At 42.3% G+C, this 21,306-nt stretch overlaps 1 protein-coding gene across 1 annotated transcript in view; it reads left to right on the top strand.

The window, feature by feature from the left end:
• Positions 1-21,306, top strand: part of MAP2K5 (mitogen-activated protein kinase kinase 5) — a 141,768-nt gene that overhangs the window by 54,870 nt on the left and 65,592 nt on the right. The window contains exons 12-16 of the mRNA XM_082488770.1: positions 769-830; positions 7,116-7,164; positions 14,525-14,598; positions 15,528-15,578; positions 19,110-19,181. Of these exons, the coding sequence (XP_082344896.1) occupies positions 769-830; positions 7,116-7,164; positions 14,525-14,598; positions 15,528-15,578; positions 19,110-19,181 (308 nt within the window). The remainder of the gene's footprint in view (positions 1-768; positions 831-7,115; positions 7,165-14,524; positions 14,599-15,527; positions 15,579-19,109; positions 19,182-21,306) is intronic.

Here is a 21,306-nt window from a genome sequence, read left to right on the forward strand (position 1 = left end):
AAGACTGGAATAAGCACCTTGTGACTTCTTTGGATTGCAGCATTTCAGAATGAAAAGCTTTTACTTTTAAAAACTGAACCATAAGCAAAGTACAAGGTGTAGTTTTCTTAATTGCTGAGTGTGGGCCTGACACTTTTCCCAGTGGTGTCATCAGTAAAATCCATATACTGCACTGGGAGCAGAGTTAGATCGGTGCTGAGCACTTCTGAGCGCCTCAAGCCTTGAATAAGACAACGCGCCCTTGCAAGCTCACGCTGATATGCTCTGCCTGTAATTTGCTTGGCTGTTGCGTGAGGGCTTTTTGCCATTCTACTTGGATATTTTTAATTCTTAATTTTAAATTATATAAGGATTGTATCAAATCCCACATAATGTTAGCACCAGGTGTGGGGGACAAGGGTTAGGATACTTTAGATTTTGAAGTCTACTGTTGCTTTTTGGGATGACTTTTTTTATTCCCGAGAAGTTACTCCAAACCTGATGGTTTTGAGTTCTCCAGTTGTGATAGTCTGTCCTGTGAATTGTTTCCTAAAAGGAGTTCTAATATTAATGCTGCAAGCGAAAATAAGTAACGTGGGTGAGTACTGTTTCATGTGTTTGCGTTCAGAGTTTGGTAGATTTTTAAGGTCAGTTATTTCCGACACGGTTATCGTTACATCATTGATGGTGTTTTTATTAATAACCAAGGCCTAGAAAACCCTTGTGACTTCAAATCTAGGGCAGTATTTCATTTTGTATTACCTAAGCACGATTTGTTTATCCCTGCAGGGGGTTCTTTGGATGTTTATAGAAAAATTCCAGAACATGTCCTCGGAAGAATAGCAGTAGCTGTAAGTATTTTTTTCATTTTGCCTTTCACTTTTTAAATGTGCGTGTAACACGTCTCTGATTCGAGTGCACACGTGGCCCTTTGGGACACTGAGCCATCTCCAGGCTCCATGTCCTCGTTGTGTCTGTGTAAAAGGGAGACTCATGCTTATCTCGTGCTCTTCCTAACCATCCTGTGTGCACAAGGACACCGGGTTTAAGGAAGCCTTCCTTTTGAATAACCAACACGTGAGTTGCCGGAGGCTCAAGAAATGTAAAAGGATGTGATAAATTGAATGGGATAAGAAAAAAAAAATATCATGAGTTTGCTGGAGAACTCTGTGGCCGCGTTTCTTCGTATCAACCCCTGTAGGATAGAGCAGTCCTCTTAATCACCTTTATTTTAGCCTTTAAGTCCTTCTGTGCTCTATGGTTCCTTTAAAAAGTGATTCAGAAGCCCTGGCCTGCCCCTTATGGTGCTGCCTTGTCTGCTGCTTCTGCTGATTCTCATGTGTAATTTCCATTCTAACTGTCCTCATTCCGTACAAAGTAACTCAATTAGATTTGCTTCCCAGGTTGAAAATTTAAGTCGGTTCCTGTTACCAAAATGCGATGGCAGAACACATTTTCTGTCTTCCCCTGGGGCAGATGTACTCCTGAAGGCAAATAAGGAGGAGGCTGAAGTTTTTATTTGGCACAAGACGGGCCTGACAAAGGCTGCCTGGGGCCGGGCTGCGCTCTCACCCCGTGCTGGCACCCTTCGCTGTGAGCAGCCACGGCTGAAGACCTAACAGTCATTTTAGGGGAGTCGAGCAGGGAGCTGGTCTCTGGTCTAGGAAGAACTGTCAGTCCCCGGTGCCTGCTCGGTTTGGTAGCCAAGTGTTGACAGTGTGATCCTTAGAGCACCTGAGAGCCCATCACTGTTTCTCAGCAGCATTCAGCGACTGCGTTGCTAGAAATTCACTAGCCGTACTTGAAAAATCAGACTCCAGAGCAAAAATCCAAAGTTCCACGTTTTGCCACAGCTGAACACAGAGTAAATGACCAATGCCTCCGTGGATCTCACAAGGGAGAGAGATGCTGCTAAACAATTGCTAAATATAAGGAATACTTTGATAACTTAAGCAGTTTAAAGCATAACAAAGTTATTCTATCATGTGCCATTTAATTAAGTGCTGGGTTTTCACATTCATTATACATCAAGCTGACAATTTAAATCCTTTAATCCAACACAGGCAGCTATTTAGTCTCTGTTCATTGTAATTCACAGCTCTACTTTCTCTTAATTTGTGTGGCCTGCCCAGGGTGATGAACATCCTTCTCTGATGCTGTTTCCTCTAAGTAGCTTCAAATCTGCTCATTATATCGCCTAGCCATTTCGTATGGAATTTGAATGCTTTTCACCTTTAGTTCAGAGTAAAAACGTTTCATCTTTTCTTCCCTATGGAGCAATGAATGATAAGTTGCTCACAGTGTCCTCGTATTCCTGATTCTGAGTAGCGTGTGTTTAGTGTAATAATACGGGGGTGGGCCTTCAAGCATTTCTTCAGATGCTTCTTCCTTCTCCTTTCCCTTAATCTCACTTCATATTGTGTACTTAATACATCCACACTAACTTACCTTTTCATTTCCTTACCTGCTTTTGTTTCTCCTCTCCCCCATCCTCCCCGGCCCACCTGGCTTGGTATTCTGCGGATGTTCTCTTCCAGTTTTTTCACTTATCCGTAATGGTGGTCCTTCAGCCCCGTCTTTTATGTCTTTATATATACGGGGATCTGTTCACCTGCAGGGTCATCTCTTTACAAATCAGTTAGTTAGTGAGCATGACTCCCTGACATGGATGGGGAGCTGATATTTAACTTTTCCTAGTTATTGTATTTGCTGCTTTAGCAACCTGTGCTGTGCCCGCTGCAGTGCAGAGGGTCAGTAAGGAGGTGAACAAAGGAGCCTTCAGAGAAGGAACTCGCCCCCTTCTCCTGCTTCTCCGTAACAGAAGGTGTGCGCTGAGGCTGAACCAGCCCTGGCAGCTTCCTCTGCTCTGGTGCTGATTTTTTGCTCAATTGGCATAGTAGACTTGTTGGAAGGAGGCAGTGAAAGCCTTTGTTTTCCCTGTAATTTATCAGCGGCAGCAGGAATGGCTCCTTTAAGTCTTCACAAACGGCTACCCTGCATCTTGGTGCCTGGCATTTCAGGAGAGCCCAGCAGCCTGTTTTGTGGGTTGGGGCACCTTTTTTGCCAAGTACTGTACACGGACACCTTAATCCCCACCCCGAACAGCTTGGGAAGATTACCCAAAGCCTGGAGGATTTCTGTTCGTGTACTGAGGAGAAGGAGAATGTCAAACAAAAGCCAGAGCTTGTGTGCGTGGATTTTGTGGACAAAATGTGGAGCTTCCGTAGTCTCTTTTCTTTTTCTTTTTTTTTTTCCAGTCTGTATGTTTTCTTTCTACCTTCCTTGCACCACGTACACAGAGTCATTTGTCTTTTATTCTCCTGAGACATGTACAATGCATTAGTCTATTGAAGCTGCTTAATAATATGTGTGACCTGCACATCTGTTAATTAGAATACCCTTTTGTTATATTTGTAGAAGTTCTTAAGTGAAACCGTTTCCAGAGGAAAATGATGCAGGCACATATAGACATTTAGCAGCATCCCAGCGTTCCTCTCGCTCTGACTTGATGATTTTCTTGCTTCCTTTCTTGTTACACGAATTCAATCGTCATGAAAAGCGGTGGACTGAGAACCCTTAAAAACGATTGTCCTACTCGTAGCAATGAGTACGAAAGGCGCAGGAAATCCCGGCTGGTCTAGAACCAGAGCTGTGTCTGCTCAACGCGCCATGGCAAAGGGAGCTCAGTTAAACACCGAGTTGGACTCGAGGTCATTTCCTTGCATTCTCCGATCTCCACAGGCTGGGGCTGAACTACCCGAGACATCCCTTTCTTGACAGCCCTGACTTTCTGTAGCCAAAAGGATATGGCTGTGTTGCTGTTCGTTTCCTCGAAATACCTCTGTAAATACTTAACAGGTACCTGCAATGCACTGCTTAATGGGCATGAACGGTACTTGCTTTCTCGTACGCTCCCCTCCCGATCAGGCTTTGATTTGGCAGGAACCGGAGGAGAGTTTTGTCTGCTGAGACAATCAAACATTTTCTGAGGATAGCAACTGCCACTGTATTTTTTTCTGATGTGAGCCCTTATGTGCTGAGAATTAAACTGGCTATCACAGCGTCACTTAGAATATATGTAGTCTTTACACCACAGTGGTGTTCTGCGTTTTCGTTATCCATTTCTCACTGGAGAAGTGATCACCATTAATTGTGAATGGACAATCAGCTTTCAAGCCAAAATGGCAGGAATGTATCCCCAAGCGTGGTACTCTTCTCTCGGGGTTATTTTTTTGAGGGGTAAAGGGTGGAAGGGAGGTTTGAGGCTGAAAGGCAGAATGCTGAAAATAAAGCAAGGCAGTGAAAAGAAATCTTAAAAGGAGGAAAGCATTTACCGGGACTTGGGGAAAAACACTGCTTTTTCAGGGGCCGGATAAAATGGTAAGAGAGCGGTAGAGTCATCCGAGACTGGGTCCCCGAGAAACTGGAGGGATCTCTGACTTCATCATAAAATTCATCCCGATCGCCTATACGAGGCTGTGTCAACAAGAAGGTGAAATTCCTCTTTTTCCCTCTGTTCTTTACTCGTGTGAAGGGCTGTTGTGTTTTCCTGAAGGAGAGGGTTTATCTTGGGAACCCCAAAGTGATGTGGTCACTCCTGTTTTCACACTGATGTGTACTTATTTGGGTCTGCTGATGTAAAACCCGTTCTACTTTTGCTTGCCGCTTCACACATTTATTTTCACTTCAATTTCTGAAGCAGTGACATTGTGCACTGTATTTTTGAGTGCTAATGTTGATTGAAGTTCTCCCTGAAAGGATGTGCACTTGAACTGTCAAGAGAGTGAGTGATTGACAGCAGGTAGAAGTACTTTTTGTGTCAAGGCTTTGTCAAGTCATTGTTGTAAAACCTACTTTACTGAATACCAATAATTCCTGCTAGATGTTCAATCAAAAGATACCCTCTTCCAGCACCGTTTTAGAATAATATGTAATACTCAAAGTCCTTCCCTAATAGGCAAATGTAAGGTAGGTGAATAACGGTGCTTTACACTAGGTTAGTCCATTTGGGGAACTCCTGTGCGCATATTTGCAGCCCAGGATAAAGGGAAAAAACTTTTCATTTCTTTGTACACTGATGCCGAGAGAATCTGAATGTGAGAGTTTGCCTAATACTGTGTCTTTTATAACTGCTTATTCAGCACATTCCATAATAAAGATGTTTAATAACTCACAGCTGTTGATTTTTTCCCATAGGAAATGTTTCCTTTTTTCTATGCATACATGCTTTAAAATAATTTCTATAATTTTATAACGATTTAAAGTATGTTAAATAGCCTAAGTATATGTTTAATAATCAAAGCAGCTTACGATTCTCAAAATCACTTTCACCATTGGAGGAAGCCTGAAGTGTTGCACTCCCTTTATTTTTGCATCAATATTTTTTCTTCTTCTTCTGTCAAAATGCTGTGTAAGTAGAATTCCCCTGTTTTGCTTTTTGAAAGGCTAACGTGAACAAGGCCACACCGCTGGGCATGCAGAATTTGACTAAGGCCTTTTGTTACAGGTAATTACCATCTGAGGCCATGAGATAGTTGGGTACAGAGTGTGAGTTTAACGCTGAGGAATTGCCACCTAGAGTAATTTACTGGGGCTCCCAAGTCATTATTTGCTTTACAGAAGAGATTCGGATTCCACTGACACTGGTTTTGGTTACAAAATAAACTCTAAAATTCATTTCTAATCCAATAGGAAGGCTGAAAATTACTATGCTGTCTGCTTTGAGGCTATATAATATTTTTAGCACTTCTGCTTGATCACTGCAACAGAAATAATTTCCTTTCAGTCTATTCAGACGATGAGAAGAATGGAATTGTTTTGCCTGAAAAACTCATACAACTTTACAAACGTCAGAAATGCTTTACTGTTCTGGAGATGCACAAAGAGTATCTCAGGAAAATGAGTGAAATATCATCTCATAGACGGAAACTTTGTAAATAAGATTTGCTCTATTAAAAACACTGGCTGCGACAGCAGAGATGCTTTGGGTAAAATGTAAGCAGAAGCAGAAATATGTTTATTGAATCTTGTTAGTTCTCTAGGCTTGTAAAAGTAGTAAATCTAGGGGGGAAATGACAATGTTAAAAATGCAAGAAGTATTGGGGTTTAATTACTTTACAGAAACAAAACCTGCAGAGGGGATAACTTGTAATATCCAACCGCTTTCTTAGCAAGTTGACTGAACAGCTTGTTTAATTTGGGGCTAGTATAAACATATTGTATATAGAAAATAAACAGAATAGCACTTTGATCCAGGGATGATCTTGCCAGATCTGAAAGAGCCGTATGTACGGATTCTGCGTAAGGAGGTGGCATGGGTTGTTGTTTTGGGAAATATAGCCACATTTGTACCATGATGTCCTATGAATTTTCATTAAAATGCATCTCATATGTAAGGCACGCCAACGTAGTACTGGAGCAACAGGTTTTAAAATTCAGTTTTAACAGTTTAACTAGTGGAAGGAGCGAATTCTGGAAGAGCAAGCCAAAGTCGTCTTATCTTTTAGGGGTCTCAACTGTTATTTTCTGGGGCTATGGGATTCAGTAAGGCTTGCGTTTGGTCTAGGATGAGTAATATGAAGAATAAGACAATTTGTACAGTTCAAGAAGAAATCAGCATTTGCATTGAGTAAATAGAAGCATGGGAAGTAAAGGAGGAAAAAGTATGGATGCACCAAATGGGGAAAAAAGGGCAAAGGAGGATGGAGTGGAAGAGGCTATTAGAGATTTTGTTGTTTTCTGGCCTTTAATTTCACTGGATTGCTTTTGTTGCAAGAAGACAAATCATTATGCACTTTGTCTTTCATGACTTTTAACACCCCAACAAAGATAGAGGAATTGAAAATACATTGAAATGCCTAAAGGGATTCAGTATAAGCTCAACTAACTTCAACTTACTGATCCTGGGAAGAAGCTTATTCATGTGTTCTTAAAGAACCTGTTGCCGTGTAGTCTGCAGCAGAGCTTCATCTGGGTCCTGCGATCCCTTGGAAGGGATGCGTTGTCTCTGCCTTCCGTGGTCCTGGCTCCATTCTTCATTGGCACTCGGGTCTTTAACGACTTGCGCCAGCTGAGAGGAGTAGTGTTTCTTACCGGGAATCTTTAATATTTCACGTTGCTTTTTCTTTTAAATTCAGGTTGTGAAAGGCCTTACCTATTTATGGAGTCTGAAGATTTTACACAGAGGTGAGTAACAGATGTTTTCTGTTTTGCAATGAAATACCGTATTATTTTATTTTAACAACACTTTCTACAGAGACAGTAGACCGTACTAACATCTGGTTTGATTTCAGTGGGGTAATGCAGAATGAATCTTACTCATTAGCCTTGCAGATTTTCTGATAAAATATTTTTACTGCTGTTCGCTTTTATTGCCCACCCTCCTCTCCTGCAAAGAAAAAGACTAAAGAGAGAAATGAATTTTATAGAGATTTAGATGCTAAGGGTTACAAACAGGAGCCCAGTGGAAAAATCAGCAAGGAAAATCAGATGTTTGACTAGTATTGGAAATAGAATATAAATAATGAATTTTCTTACAGACTTCAGAAATCTCACGCGACAGCCACGAGTGTTGCTAGAGTCTCAGATCTCTAAAATTGTGGCCCACTGTCCTCTAACATGGCCGTGAATTATTAAAGAAACATTAAACCTGCTTGGACATAAGCCGTTTTGGGGTTTTGCTGTTTATTCTCCTTCCTGAAGCTAATCTGTAGTTTTTTTAAACTTCTAATTTATTTCTTGCTTTTCCATGTTGTTACTTTTTGTTAGAAATGTATCTATTGTAGTAAGTTAATTCAGATATACCAGAACTTTCAAAAACAACGGCAGTTCTGGAAACGGTGGAAAATGTCATTTAAAGAACAAAGAAGCTTTTCCCACTACACCACCACCACCACCACCCCCCAACAAAAAAAAAAAAAAAAGAGAAACTCATTACATTTATAATGTTTCTAAAGTGTCTGAAAGTAACTGCTCTGGTTCCTAATGTTGCTAACAATACTGTTTAATTTAACCCATCTGCTCGCTCAGCCCGTGTGCGCAGTTGGAGCGTGCAGTAACCGACATCATTTGTGATTGAAAGAGAAGTGTAAAGTAGAGCGACACGTAGAAAATTTTGAGTTGCAAACCAAATAGGTGAGACCGTTTCTGCTGGGGTGATGCCTAGTTTTGGAGGGGCTGAGAAGTCGGTGCGAGGCTCTGGCCAGGTGCTGAGCAATGCCTGGGTTCGGCACCCGGTGTCCTGGTGTGAACAGTGCAAGGCGTCGGGCACCTCTGGAGAGTCATCCCGAAATCTGTGCGCTGAGTGGGGAGAACAAGCTAATAGGAAACGCTGATTCCCGGTATGTATTGAGGTCCTGCCCCTCCTCGGAGCTTCGGCTCCAGGCTTTTGTGGAGAGTTTGTAGTGGAAGAGGAGATGGATCCTTCCTTTGTGTAATGGCCCAGCGAGCAGCTGTGCAACAGGACAGTGGCTTCAATTCCTCCTCAGTCCCACAGCATCTCCTTCCTGGGAGGTCACTCTGATGTGACAGCACGGGCTCTCTCCTGGGTGGGAGAAAGAGAGCTGTGGCCAGAAGAGCGAGGAGAGATTGAGTAAGGACCTGGCTTTGTTAGATTAGAGGGTGAGTGAAACGCTGAGGCCGCTGGTGTCTTTGACCCTGGGCTGTCACTGGATTAAAAGAACAGAAATAACGCAGAGTCCATCACCAACTCGCTGCACACACAGGTGACCAAGGAGGCTTCATTTCTGATGATGGTTTAAACATTTCACCGACTAGCCCGAGTGTTGCCAGATGCAGAGATTTATCACCTCCATCCGCTCTCAGAAGAGGATGAGCAGTCTATGCGCCAGAGCTGCCACAGCGATTGTCAGAATAAGTGAAAAGGAAAAAGCAGGTGGAACATCCATGGCTGGGTACCGCTTTCTATAGGCTACGCAGTCTTTGCCGTGCTTTTGTGACACCCAAAAAGAAAAAGCAGATTTGACATTTTTTTTTCCCTTTTGAATTTTTTCATTAAAGATTCTGGCCACCTGCTGAACGTGATTTGGAGAGAGCATTGTGGTCAAGCATAAATACTGTAACATTTCATTGTTCGTGTAAATTTAGAACCTGGGTGTGATTTTTGCTTTCTCGGTCAAAAAAGAATCTCCCTTTCTGCATGGGTTTCATTGCCTTGATTGAAGAGCAGCTCTGAGTTTTTGATGAATTATGTATGGTCCTTTCTATGGTGTGAAGAAAAGCGCAGAAACTGGTTGTTTCATCACACTTCAGATTTTTCTGGCCTTGGTCTGTTGCTGGATTGACCAAGGTGAGACCAGCACTGCAAAATGCCATGGAGGGGATGACTCGCATTCCAGCATCCCACGGAGTTTCCTCAAGGGACTGGTTTTCAGTATTACTCCATACCCATTTTTAAGATACAGAATACGCATGTGTACTTCTGTATCTTAAAAATGAGTACAGAGTAATAGAATGCAAGGAAGATGCCTATTTCTCAAAGTAATCTCCTTGAGCTGTCTCCTGGTTTTAATGCAGCAGAGGTAAACAAATGAAAATTTAACCCTGACTTCCTTGCTGCCACACGTAAAGCAGAGCGTGCAGGAAGTCTGCGTAGGCTAAGAAGTCAAGAATTTCCACCGTGGTGATAACGAAGGTGGAGAAGCAGTCATCGTCAAGAAGCTGTGTACGGCAGTGCGGCAACCGACGGTTTGTGACTAGAGCATGGAATAAAGCAAAGGAAACAAACAATGAGCAAGTCTTTTATTCCAGATCAGACGTTTCAGCAAATATTACAGCTTAACTTCAAAACAAACCTTGCAACTAATGAGGTGATAGCCATGCATATTAATAAACCCAAAGCTGTAGTCGTAGTCATCACACCCACATCAAACGTAAACATAAGATTAACACCTACACCACTTCTTTGGAAGATGTGAGAATGTCCCAATGATAAGTGTGCTCTTTTCCCCAGAGGATAAGAAGTAGAAATGGAAGGGTAATGAGAAATTAACTTAGATTTAAAACAGAATTAGCAATTAAACAAGTCTAATCATGTACAAAGTCAAAGTTTGTATAAAGACAAACCAAAATCTGTTAAGTTCAAGAATAAGTATAGACCGTATGCATTTTATCTGGTATGTTTTTTTCTTCTGTTCACACCTCCTTATTAAAAGCAGTGTATGAAATAAATGTTACCCGCTTGTGTTTAATTGTACTGATCTGTATTTGTACGCATGACAGCGTGCCGGGGGCCGGTATATACTGCAATGGGTTGAGGACCGTGGTTTCTGGCTCGGTTTTAAATTCGTGGCAGACTTTTGGAAGTGTTTCCTGGTTTGTGGTGTGCGATGTTGCGCAAAGCTGATGATCTGGAGATCTTCCTGGCCTGTCTGTTGGTTGTGTGGCTGGCTGTGGCAGGAGGGAGGCCTTTGCATCACTCAGACCATCTCTTTTTTTTCTCCAGGATAATCCGGTAGAAAGATATTCAGATCCTCCTTTGTTTCGACATACGCTAGCTGGAGCGGAGGCGTGCTGCTTGGTAGGGCCGGGCGCTCGTGCAATACAGACGATGAGCGTTCCCATCATCTCAGCAGGAACTGTAGTTTGCTGAGGATTTCACCAAAGATGTCCAGAGCAGCACATTTCACTTTTCCCCCTGCTGTTTTAGCTTTGCGAGAATTAATCAGAATTAGTGCCACCTATAATGAACCTTGCACAAGCAAAAATACTAGGGCATATGTGTACACACGTACGTACGTACCTTCGTGTGTACATATGTACAGCTAAACACATCCTGGGCCACTTAGGTTTATTTTAAAAGAATAATCCTGGCCTCTGCAAAAAGCGTGCTGATGGGGTCGTTATGGCAAGAAAATATTTCCATTCTCCCAGCGGCTTCACTTTGTTAACAGTAATTTTCTGTGAGCTGTCTGCGGTTAAAATTGTGCTTTTGTATCTCTTGTCTCCCTTGAACCTGGCGTATTGCGGGTTTATATTTTTAAAAGACAGAAAAAGTCAAGCTTTTAAAAATCTGGGGTTTCTTTCCCACAATCATTAACCTGTTTGCTTTTCGATAAACCGAGATGACTGAAATGTTTGGTGTTCAACTGCTGAACCTCTGACAGTTCTGTTTATGGGTAAGTAAGAGCTTGGAGGTCCCATTTATTTGCAGAGAGGTGAAACAGCTTAGGCAGATATATCAGAAGGAGGACTTGTTCATCCTCTGTAATGATGCTTCATAGAAATCATTTGTATTAAGCAGGCACTGGTAATGGGAGCATAATGACCCCTTTTGGCTCTTGTTTAAATTCTTTCACTTCTAAACAGTAATATTAATCACAAGCAGATGGTGCAGAACATTATTTATGCACATTTGTTTTCCAAAACCAAAAAATGTTTAACCCATTAACTGAAGCGGTTTATGAAACAAAAAGGCTAATTTACTGATTGGGTGATTTTTCTCCCCACTTTCAATGTTGAGATATCGGGTGAAGGGACAGTTTTGTCTGGGACTATTGCTTCCTTTTTTTTTCTGGAGGAAACCAGTGTAGCCATCGGAATGCATAGCAAATATTTGCTTAAATCCCCCATTTGTGGTGCTGTTTAAATTCTGCTGTGAGGACAGATAGTGTTTGTTCTTAGCAGTGCTCCTTTGGCTGCAGCCTTCTCAGTCGAGGCCCCAGCCCGTGGAGGCTGCCCTTCCTTCCTCGCCTGGTCGCCCATTGCTTTTTTTCTCTTTTAGGACGTTCTCTTTAGTTTTGTTTGTGGAAGGATTTCGGGATCAAGCAACGCTTAATGAATGACAGATGGTTTTTTAATTATATCAACTTACTGGCGCATCCGACATGGTAGTGGGGAAGGGGAGATGGGGTCTGCGCATCCCCAGTGACAGGAGGTGATGGCTGGGTAGAGCCTTGGCTCTTCCTTGGTGGGAGCTGGGCAGCCCTGGTGGGGTGGGATGGGATGGGATGGGATGGGATGGGATGGGATGGGATGGGATGGGATGGGATGGGATGGGATGGGATGGGATAGATGTGGCATGGGGGTTTCCTCTGCTGGGTTGTGTTTAGGGAATGTGGACTTGCGGAGACCACCCTGCCTCTTCCTCTGAACTCGTGACCTGTATGTGGTTGAGTCCTTATAGAAAGAAAATTTGGCTACGTGCGTGTCGCCTCGTCATCTCTCTCCCTTGAGGTCGTAGTGTTTCACGCTTGGAGCTTCCTTCTGCCTTCCCAGACCCTTCCCTCTACTCGGAGTGAAAATATTTTTACATTGTTAAAAAATAATGCAGTTGATCTGGTCTTGATCCCACAAACCTATTTCCAGCCATACCGTGCCAAAATGTTTCTCTTGTCCATTTGGTTATCAATTATTTTTGTTACGTCCTTTACAATTAAAAGCAAGGTCTCCTTGTTGTACACCAGTTTTCTTTTAGAAGTATTAATACTGTAAACAGCTGCACAGTGTCACTGTTCTGTGTGTGTATGATTGTGTCTGCTGTTGAGTTCATTACAAGTCAGCGCAAGCCCGGTAACGAGGGAGCTCTGTGGGCTGCCATATTTTTAGAAAGCAGGTTAAAGGGGATTACTGCGCAACTTACTGTTCTTCTTGGGATCCAGGATAGAGCCCGCTGATGTACTCGGCGTGTCTGGTTAGATTTAGCAAGGTCACTCGACGCCGGAGAGGCATGTGCTGCGGAGCGGGTGGCCGCGGACATGCATTTGAGTCTCTCTGAAGTTTTAGTTAGAAAACATATTCCTAAACCGTTGTTGGGAAGTGTAAGGGAGATTTTGTGCCCGAGTGGATTGCTCGGTGGCGGTTTGTTGGTCTCATCACCTGAGGCGGGGGAAGAGGGAAAAAATCCCTCCAAAACGCTGCGGACGGATCGAATTCCTGAAGACGAAATGGAGATGGCGATACGCAGACTGAGTCCGTCGATGCTGTAACATGATGGAGGCGCTCGGGGCTGAGTTTTCTTTTGGCTTTGGGGGGAAATTACAAAACGTGTTGGCAGTATTGACACCTAACTTAAAACATACAGATCCACTTTAAGCTGTGTAACATCCTATTGAATGTGCCCCTTTTTAAAACTGGATTTTTAGCTCAAATATAGGAAAGCATTTAATCAGCTTGTTAATTGAGGTTATACATTTCTACATTACAGAGACAAATTAAGCAAGCTACTGTGGTACCAGAAAACATCTGCTAAACAAAGGCAAACTTAATGATAAACAAAATTGGGTTCTTTTCTCGTTGGGTTTCATCCATCTGCACCCAACTAGTGTTCACTTTTAAAGACGGCAGAGATACAAGCTATTGCTTTTAATCCATTTTGACAGAAGAAAGCGGTGATTAGGCAAAGCCACTGTGCCTCTAATCTTCCCGAGTTTAAGCCAGGCCATAACGCGCATGTTATGCTTTCCGACTGGCAGTCCTGGAGCAGAAAGATGCTCAGTGTTTCCCGTGCTACAGTCAGGCTGGATGTTCACGCATCAGTTTTACGGTGTGCAACAGAAGTACACCAACTCCTTTTGGCATCAGAGGGGGTCAGCATTAAGATCTTTATGCTGACAATCTGGTTTCACGATGTACGTTGATGTTTTATTCGCTGGAGCAGGATTAGTAAGCAATTTAAGGCGTTGTTGGCAGTTAACCTCTAAAAGCTCTGAAACGGTGAGAGCGGAGCTGTTTTATGCCGTAGAAGCCGTGGAGGTGGAGGGCAGTAGCTTTGAATAACGGCGTGCAGGAGAGCAGAGCTGTGGTGTGGGTCTTCCTGGGGCGGGGGGAGACCCCAATGTGCTGATACGTTGGTGTTTTGCCAACACTCCTGTATGCAGGTGTTTGTACGGAATACTTTGTACATGCAATTGTTGTAGAATATTAAATTCTGCTCCGGTCACCGGGCAGGCATGAAGCGAGGGCTGTTAGAGATGAGGGAGGCAGGGTTAACTGAGCACAAAGTCGCAGGGCTGGGATGAACCTTCAAAGGTCAGCGGGCTGTCCCTTGAAAGCCCAACAGCCTTCGCTGTTCGCGCCATCGCTTTTGGCTTATTCCTAAACTGGGCAGTGACAGAGTTCGTTCCCTCTCTGTCATTTCCACCCCATGCCGTCATCTACAGATCCTTTTTTTTGCAGACCTGCTCCAGCCTACGCTCCAGGCAGTTGTTTAATCCTGTATTTATGCAGTTGATTAAGCTCTGCCTGAGCGTAGTGCTTCCGTTTGTCCCTGCTGGATTTCATCTTCTTTTTTCAGTCTGATTTTCCAGTTTGTCAAAATCACTTTGAATTCCAGGTCCTGTCCTCCAGTGCTCTTGCTGTCCCTCCTCGATTGGTGTCACCTGCAGGTTTAATAACATGCGTTATTAGTAGTTGAGAGGTACAGATACAATGTCGTCAGGGCTCCTGTTACGAACCAGAGGTTGCGTTTGAAACGTATCTTTGAAGTATTTCCTCTTAAAAATCTACGGCGCCGGTATTCGTAACGACCTCGGTATATAAGATGCGTATCCAGGATAACATAGATAATATAGTTTTGTTGCCTCGACAGATGTGAAGCCCTCCAATATGCTGGTGAACACGCGAGGCCAGGTGAAGCTGTGTGACTTTGGGGTCAGCACGCAGGTAATTCCCCCTGTAGATATCTGCCCGCTCTCTTTCTGGTGTCAAAATCACCTGGCTGCCAGACAGACAGCCCCAGCGCTCGCTCCCCTCTGCTGGGACAGCCCTATTCATTTTTAATCTCTGGGCGACTTTTCTTCATCTGAATATGATTGTTCATTGTTTAATGACAGTAAAAACTGCTGATATTGTAATTACTACTTACGAATAGCAAACTTCATTGATATGCAGCTTTGATATGAAAGCGTTTTGGCCAGACAAAAGGGAGGGCAGAACGAGAGATGTGTCTGGGGAGCCCGACTGGCCCACAATAAAAATTAATATTGGGAGTAACAATAGTGGTGGGCTTTTACAATGTGCAGCACAAATTTTAATTAATTTCCATTTTGGGCCTCCCTGGAGAACTTCTCTGATAGTGACCCGTGAGCTTGCTGTGATGTTGATTTGAATTTCGGCACCTTTACTCTCAGCCAAACACGAGGACCAAAGAGAAGGTCAGCCTGGTATTATAAGTTGTCAGAGTCTGTTGTCCCTCCAGCGTATTTAGCGCTCGTTGCATTCAAGTGATGAATGTGGCTTTATTCACATCTTGAGCCAGCTGACTGAAAAATGAGTGCCTGCAATCCTACTTCAAATTGACTTTTTATATCAGACTAGTTTGGGGTACTAAAGCGATAAGCATCCTGTTTAACAGAATTGTTTAAGGTTATCTGCCATAAACTGTAATGCGGCGCTTGTTTAAATTGGAACTCTCATTCCGAACAAAAGAGAGATTTAATCATTTTTAATGCCTTTGCAGATAAATTTGTTCCCTTTTACATAATTTTTAGTTGATTTATAGGAATGATGATTGTAGGTTAAATGAGGAATAATTGCCCATTTTATTTCCACATTATCTTTATATTGTTCTAACAGACTGTTTTCTCTGATAGCTGGTGAATTCTATAGCCAAGACGTATGTTGGAACAAATGCTTATATGGCGGTAAGTGGATTTATGCAGGAATAACATTTAAATAGAAGTACTTGTTCACAGTCTCGTTCTGGGTAAGGCAGGAGATAGTCTAAATCAATTCTCAAACTTCGTCTCTCCTTACCAGGAGACGTGACGACTGCGCTTCGTGCTGATGGGGAAGAGTAATGTTGGAAAAGTGTTTCTTTCGTGTGTTTTTTTGTTGCCTTTACTGCATTGTAACAACCGGGAACAAAGAAGAGAGCCACTTCAACCTTAAAAAAAAACAGTTTTCCACTGATAGGCTGCGGCTCTTTGCAGACCACTGACAGTGCGATGCTGTCCGCAGTTTGGGAACTGCTGCTCAGAGCCTTCGGTTTAGACGCGTGCAGGCGTCTCATGGCCTTCTTCATACCTAAACACCCACGTGGGTGTTTCCCATGTGACGCTGCCATGTAAATTTGAAGCTAAAAATATTTGGACTAGTAATATTAGGGCGTTAAATTGTGTGTTGTGTGATGCTAATATACATATCAAGTCATCAGCACGTTTCACTTTTCTATGTGGATTTTAGTCAGTTTGTAATGATGAGACTACTTTTGTCCTTTTTCTGTACGTTAGAACTTAAATTCCCATCATTTTTAGATCAAAGTAAGGCATTACTGAAGATGTATCGTTTGGAGGAACACTGCTGCCGGTAGCTGGGATGTGAGGTTTGGGTGCAGCGGTTCTAGCTGACCCGACAACTGGCCTGCGGTGCTCACGTCAGTGGGATTAGTATGGTGACGAGAGCTAGTCTGAAAGTAAACTACAAAAGTTAGCATGTATTTTCCATTAGATCAATTTGAGTAATTTTAGTTCTCCATTTAACAGATGTGAAAACTTAAATGCTTTAGTTTAGAGCGGTATATTAACTGTTGTCTTGTATTTTTCGCCATTGAGATTCTTTTAGCAAATTACTTAACGTGGTAATATTAATGAGAAAAAAATAAGTGTTAAGCTTGGTTGGAAAAAAAAAAAAGTGTCCAACCATACAAAGTGGTTGATACTTATATTTTTCAAACCTCAGAAAAGAGGAGAGAGAAGTCCATGACCTTTAATTGCTTTCAGGTATTTTTTCTTACTTTCTTGTCAGAAGAAAGCAGAGCAGGGTGTCCATTTATTTGCTAAGTGCTTTTCTAGTCAAGGTATACTCATTATGTGGCTTCTGAAACACTCATGTCACCATCCTAGAAAGACTTGGGCTGTCCTGTGCCATCAGAATATTATGTGCAGGAAAAAAAAAAAGAAAAGGGGAAAAAAATGTGGTATTTATGTATTACCACTTTTGCTATAAGCCTGCTGATCTCTATGCCTCCATTTTCTAAAAGAGCTGGAATACAGCGAATCAGACGAATAAACAGCTTCAAATTAATCAAGTTTTCCAACTCAGCTGTTACTCTTAGAGTGGTCTTAAGCAGGTCTGAGAATTAAATTGTATTATGCTGCTAGTGTACAAATCAAGATTACTGTTTTCTTTCCCAGTTGTACATTAAATAAATTATTTTTTTTTCTTATTGTTTATGGATGAGTCTAATGCATTCATCTATTAATTGAAAAAGAGAAGTTTAGCTAAATCATACTTGATCTGATTTCACGTATTGAAATTATCTTGCTTTCTGAATGAGTCACTTGTAGTCATCAAAAAATAATGATGGTCGTAAGCTTTGGTTTGTCTGCCTACTTGGCAGCCTGCGAGTGAATTTGAAAAATTGAGGTTTCTGTTTAAGATAAAAAGGCAAAAAAGCTATTTTATTGGGAAATTAAAATTTCCAACAAAAATATATTTTGTGTAAGATAATTTCAGCACCACGTCGTATATAAAAAAATTTTGGATGAGCAAAGTAACCAGTTGCAGGAATTTTTAAGAGAAGATATTTTTGAGCTGTGTGTCCTTAGGATGATCCCTTTGAGCTGTGCATCCTTAGGATGATTCACTTTATGCACACGTTATTCTTAACTGTCTCCTTTTCCATCCTCCTTAATTCACGTGACGAGACTTTTTGTTTAAATGTGCAAGTGATTTACTTGCCAGAATCTTCCGCAAATACGTAATTTCTAAACGTAAGTTGCTGTTTAAAACCTGAGCTGTTAAGAGGGAAGAGGAGACAGTTTCGTATCGCTCAGTTTGAATTTTGCCTCTGGTTTGGTGGCTGAGGAGAGGGCAGGATCTCATCTGCAGTGGAGACCTGCGAGTGTTACCGTCGTGCCGCAGGCGCCGTGTCTGCCGCTAACGCAGCGTGCTTGGCCGGGACAGCCCGTACCGCGTTATGTTATAAAGGCGGGTGTATCTGTCGGTGTGCATTTTTTGGCTGCATATCTGCACCTTTAGGAGCATCTTTGTCAGTCGAAAAGGATGCTCAAAAATCGTATCCTTTTATGACGCGCTTGCAAACATTCTAAGATACGCAGACCGAGGCTAACTTAATGAAGGCTTGCCTTAATGAACTTTAAAAAAAAAAAAAAAAAATAAGATTTTTGGGTCACTGTTCAGCTCAAAATAAATGACGTTCAATCGAAAAGGTTCTGTTCCAGTGACATTCTGGGGTGGATTTTTAGGTTATGGCAGTTGCGGGAGGCTATCCTCAAAGATAACGTGGGCAGCGCTGTGTTTTTTACTTAACATTCATGCTGCGATAAAAGCTCTTGACCTGGGATTAGCAGTGCAGAGTAAACATCCGAAAACACATTGGACTGGCACTAATTTGGGAGTTTGTTTTCTAAAAAAGGTCTCTGGATTATTAAAGACTAAAAATACAGCCAGTGCTTCGTAGGTGGCTGGGCTAGACAGGTGCATTAACAGCACAGTGGGGAGAGAAGTCTCATGGAGCCTTTTATTGTTACATTTCATGCTGTACTTGACCTTGGAAATGCTTAAACTGTAGCTTTCAAGTAAAAACTAGCAGTTACATTCTACAGCATTCTATTTCATGAGGCGTTAAGCTTGCTATTAATAGTTTTGAGTGAAGTCTATTTTTTTTTTTTTTTCTATAGGTCAAAAATGAAATTAAAACAAATATAGGAAATAAAATTGCTGGCACGTGACTTCATTGATTCTTTTGGCTTCAGTAACTTTGTTTTTTAAACCAGAGTTACTCCCCAACCCTTTGACTCAACATTAGGAGTCTGTTTTCCTAACGTTCCTCGCTGCCGTGCTGGGGTTTACCAGTAGCTGTACTTACCATTGGACTCTCACAACTTGACCTCGCGCTGCGCTGCGCCTGTGCGAGCCATTGGCTTTTTTGTTGGGTGAAACAGCCCGAACACTAAATGCCAAGGCCGACTTTACGAGGTGCGTAGCAACAAGTCTGAGCATAGCCAAGTCCTTTGCTCTTGCAGAAGAGGCAAAAATAAATAAACAAGTCACGTTTGAAGAGTGGAGTTGCTCTCTGCCGGGTTAGCTGGTGAGCTTAGAGCTTCTTCGTGTTTTCTCAGTCGATTTGCTTGCCCCGGTCTAGCTTTTGTGGAGTAAGTATGGATGTGTTTGCTAGGCTCAAAAAGATGTTTCTTTCCCTCTCTCTGCAGCCTGAGCGGATTTCAGGAGAACAGTATGGAATTCATTCGGACGTTTGGAGTCTAGGGATTTCCTTCATGGAGGTATGCAAATATCCCTCGTTTTCATGTGCACATTGCATGAATCAAATGAAATCTAACATCAAAATATTTTAATGCAGCCTTTGTAAGCTCTTTTTATATATGCATGCTGTTGATTATTGCTAAATTTGTTGGCTGTATTTAGAATGGGTTTGTTCTTACCATGTTCGATTTGTTAGATATTCAGAGCCTCTGTACAAACCATCGCCATCCCTGGAGGTGTTTAAAAAAAGAGGAGAGGTGGTACTTGGGGACGTGGTGTAGAAGTGGTTTTGTCAGGGTAGGTGAATGGTTGGACTTGATGATCTTAAAGGTCCCTTCCAACCTCAGCGATTCTATGATTCTGTGAAGCCATCTAACAGTCTTCAACTCTTGAATAAAACTCCATATGAGAGTAAGACGTAGGACCTGGTCCATGGATGCCTCTGAGTCCTTTCCACACCTCTGGGACTGAAGGTGAGAGTATTTCTGTGTTGCATCTTCACAGCCCAGGATATCATGAATGCGCTATCATTAGGGTTAAAGTGGCGTTGTGCAGATTCCAGGTCTGAGCTGGTTAGTGGCCTCGCAAAATAGGTGCAGAAATATTTGCACCATGCTTTGAGTCTCTCCCTTTGTGATTAAACAAAGTGTTTGAATTTAAGTGTACACAGGGGCTTTTAGTAAGGTTTTTCGCCAACATAGTTTCAAGCAGGAGAAAGTCTTATTAAAATGAAACAGTTCAAAGAGAACACGGTCATAAGTACAGTCGGTACCGGAGAACCCACGCTTTCTGCAGGTTTGGCCAGGACGAGGTCAGTTTTGATTCAGGAAAAAGGTTGGTTTTTTCAGCTTAGGGCTTATCAGGTGTTTTAACAAATATGAATTTCAATGACTTTATAAAAACGGATGATTGTTTCTAGGAAAGATAACCTAGAGTGTGTAAGTTGAGAAGAAGCGCTTGTGTTAATGATAGTGTCTTGACCAGTAAAATCAGATCTGGCTTGGTCTGGTCTGGGAGGAGGGACAAGTAGCTCTGGTCTGCTGGTGGCAGAAGCAGTACGTTCACGTAGCCTTTTTCACGCTGGCCTGGGCTGGCCACAAACAAGTGAGCCCCAGTCAGAAACCCTTGCAGCCTTGACAGCGCGAGCAATAAGCTCCCAGGAGACTTCTGCAACTCAAGGACAGTCCCATGAAAGAAATTCCCCCTGCTTGGAGCAGTTGTTTTTTTCCTGTAAGAACATTTCGTTCAAACCATCGATGACTCGCATCATCTTTCTCACACAGCCTGACGAAGGCGTGATACGATAAACCGAAAAATATAGGTGCCCTTCCCTTCTCTTCTGGTATAATATCGTATCATTAAGGTGAAACTGCGTATACCTTTGGGTGAACTGCAGTTGTTTTTTTAAGCAGAAGATTAGATAGACGTTAAGTACTCTTGGTGCTGGCCCTCTGCATCGAGGCAAATTTTCACATTTTGCAGCCTGAAAGTGAACTGAGACTATTGTTGTGTTTTCAAACAATAAATTCCTTGCCAAATCAGTTTTTACCAAAATGAAAATACTTCATGGTGAATCACTGCGTTCAGATCTTGTAAATCTTTTCCAGAGTCTGACTGAAGCTAACTCTGAATTACAATAATGACATACTTGAATGTGTCACAGGGGATGCGGTTCTCTTAATTTGTTTTACTGCAAATTTCAATGGTTTGGATGCTGGAGAGCCCTCACAATTTTGGGAGAGATACAGAATGTACTCACGCACTCTGAAGATGAATCTAGCCAACAAAGGGCTAAAGCAAGATTGTATTGCATGAAGACTTGACTATGGCGTATTTCCTGATTCACGGTGGAATAGAGTGGTAGAAATGCAGAAGTCCTGTGGAGCAAGTGTTTGCTGGTTCCTTTGCTGAATAAAAGATGTATTTCGGTGTGCAGCAGCGATATGATTTACCGCGTAAGACCAAGCTATTTGGAATCTAGTTGAGGATTACTAAGTAGGTAACCTGGCTGGTGGTGAATTTGATTCGAAGGATGAGGTTTTTTGAATATTAGTCAACATTAGGGAAACTCCTTTAATTTGCATTTGCTTTCTTAAACCTTCTCAACTTTTTTTTTTTTTTTGCTCCCTCACTTTCCACGAATGT

This window comes from Vanellus vanellus (genome assembly GCF_965231255.1).
Source record: "Vanellus vanellus genome assembly, chromosome: 11".
Classification (NCBI taxonomy): Eukaryota; Metazoa; Chordata; class Aves; order Charadriiformes; family Charadriidae; genus Vanellus; species Vanellus vanellus.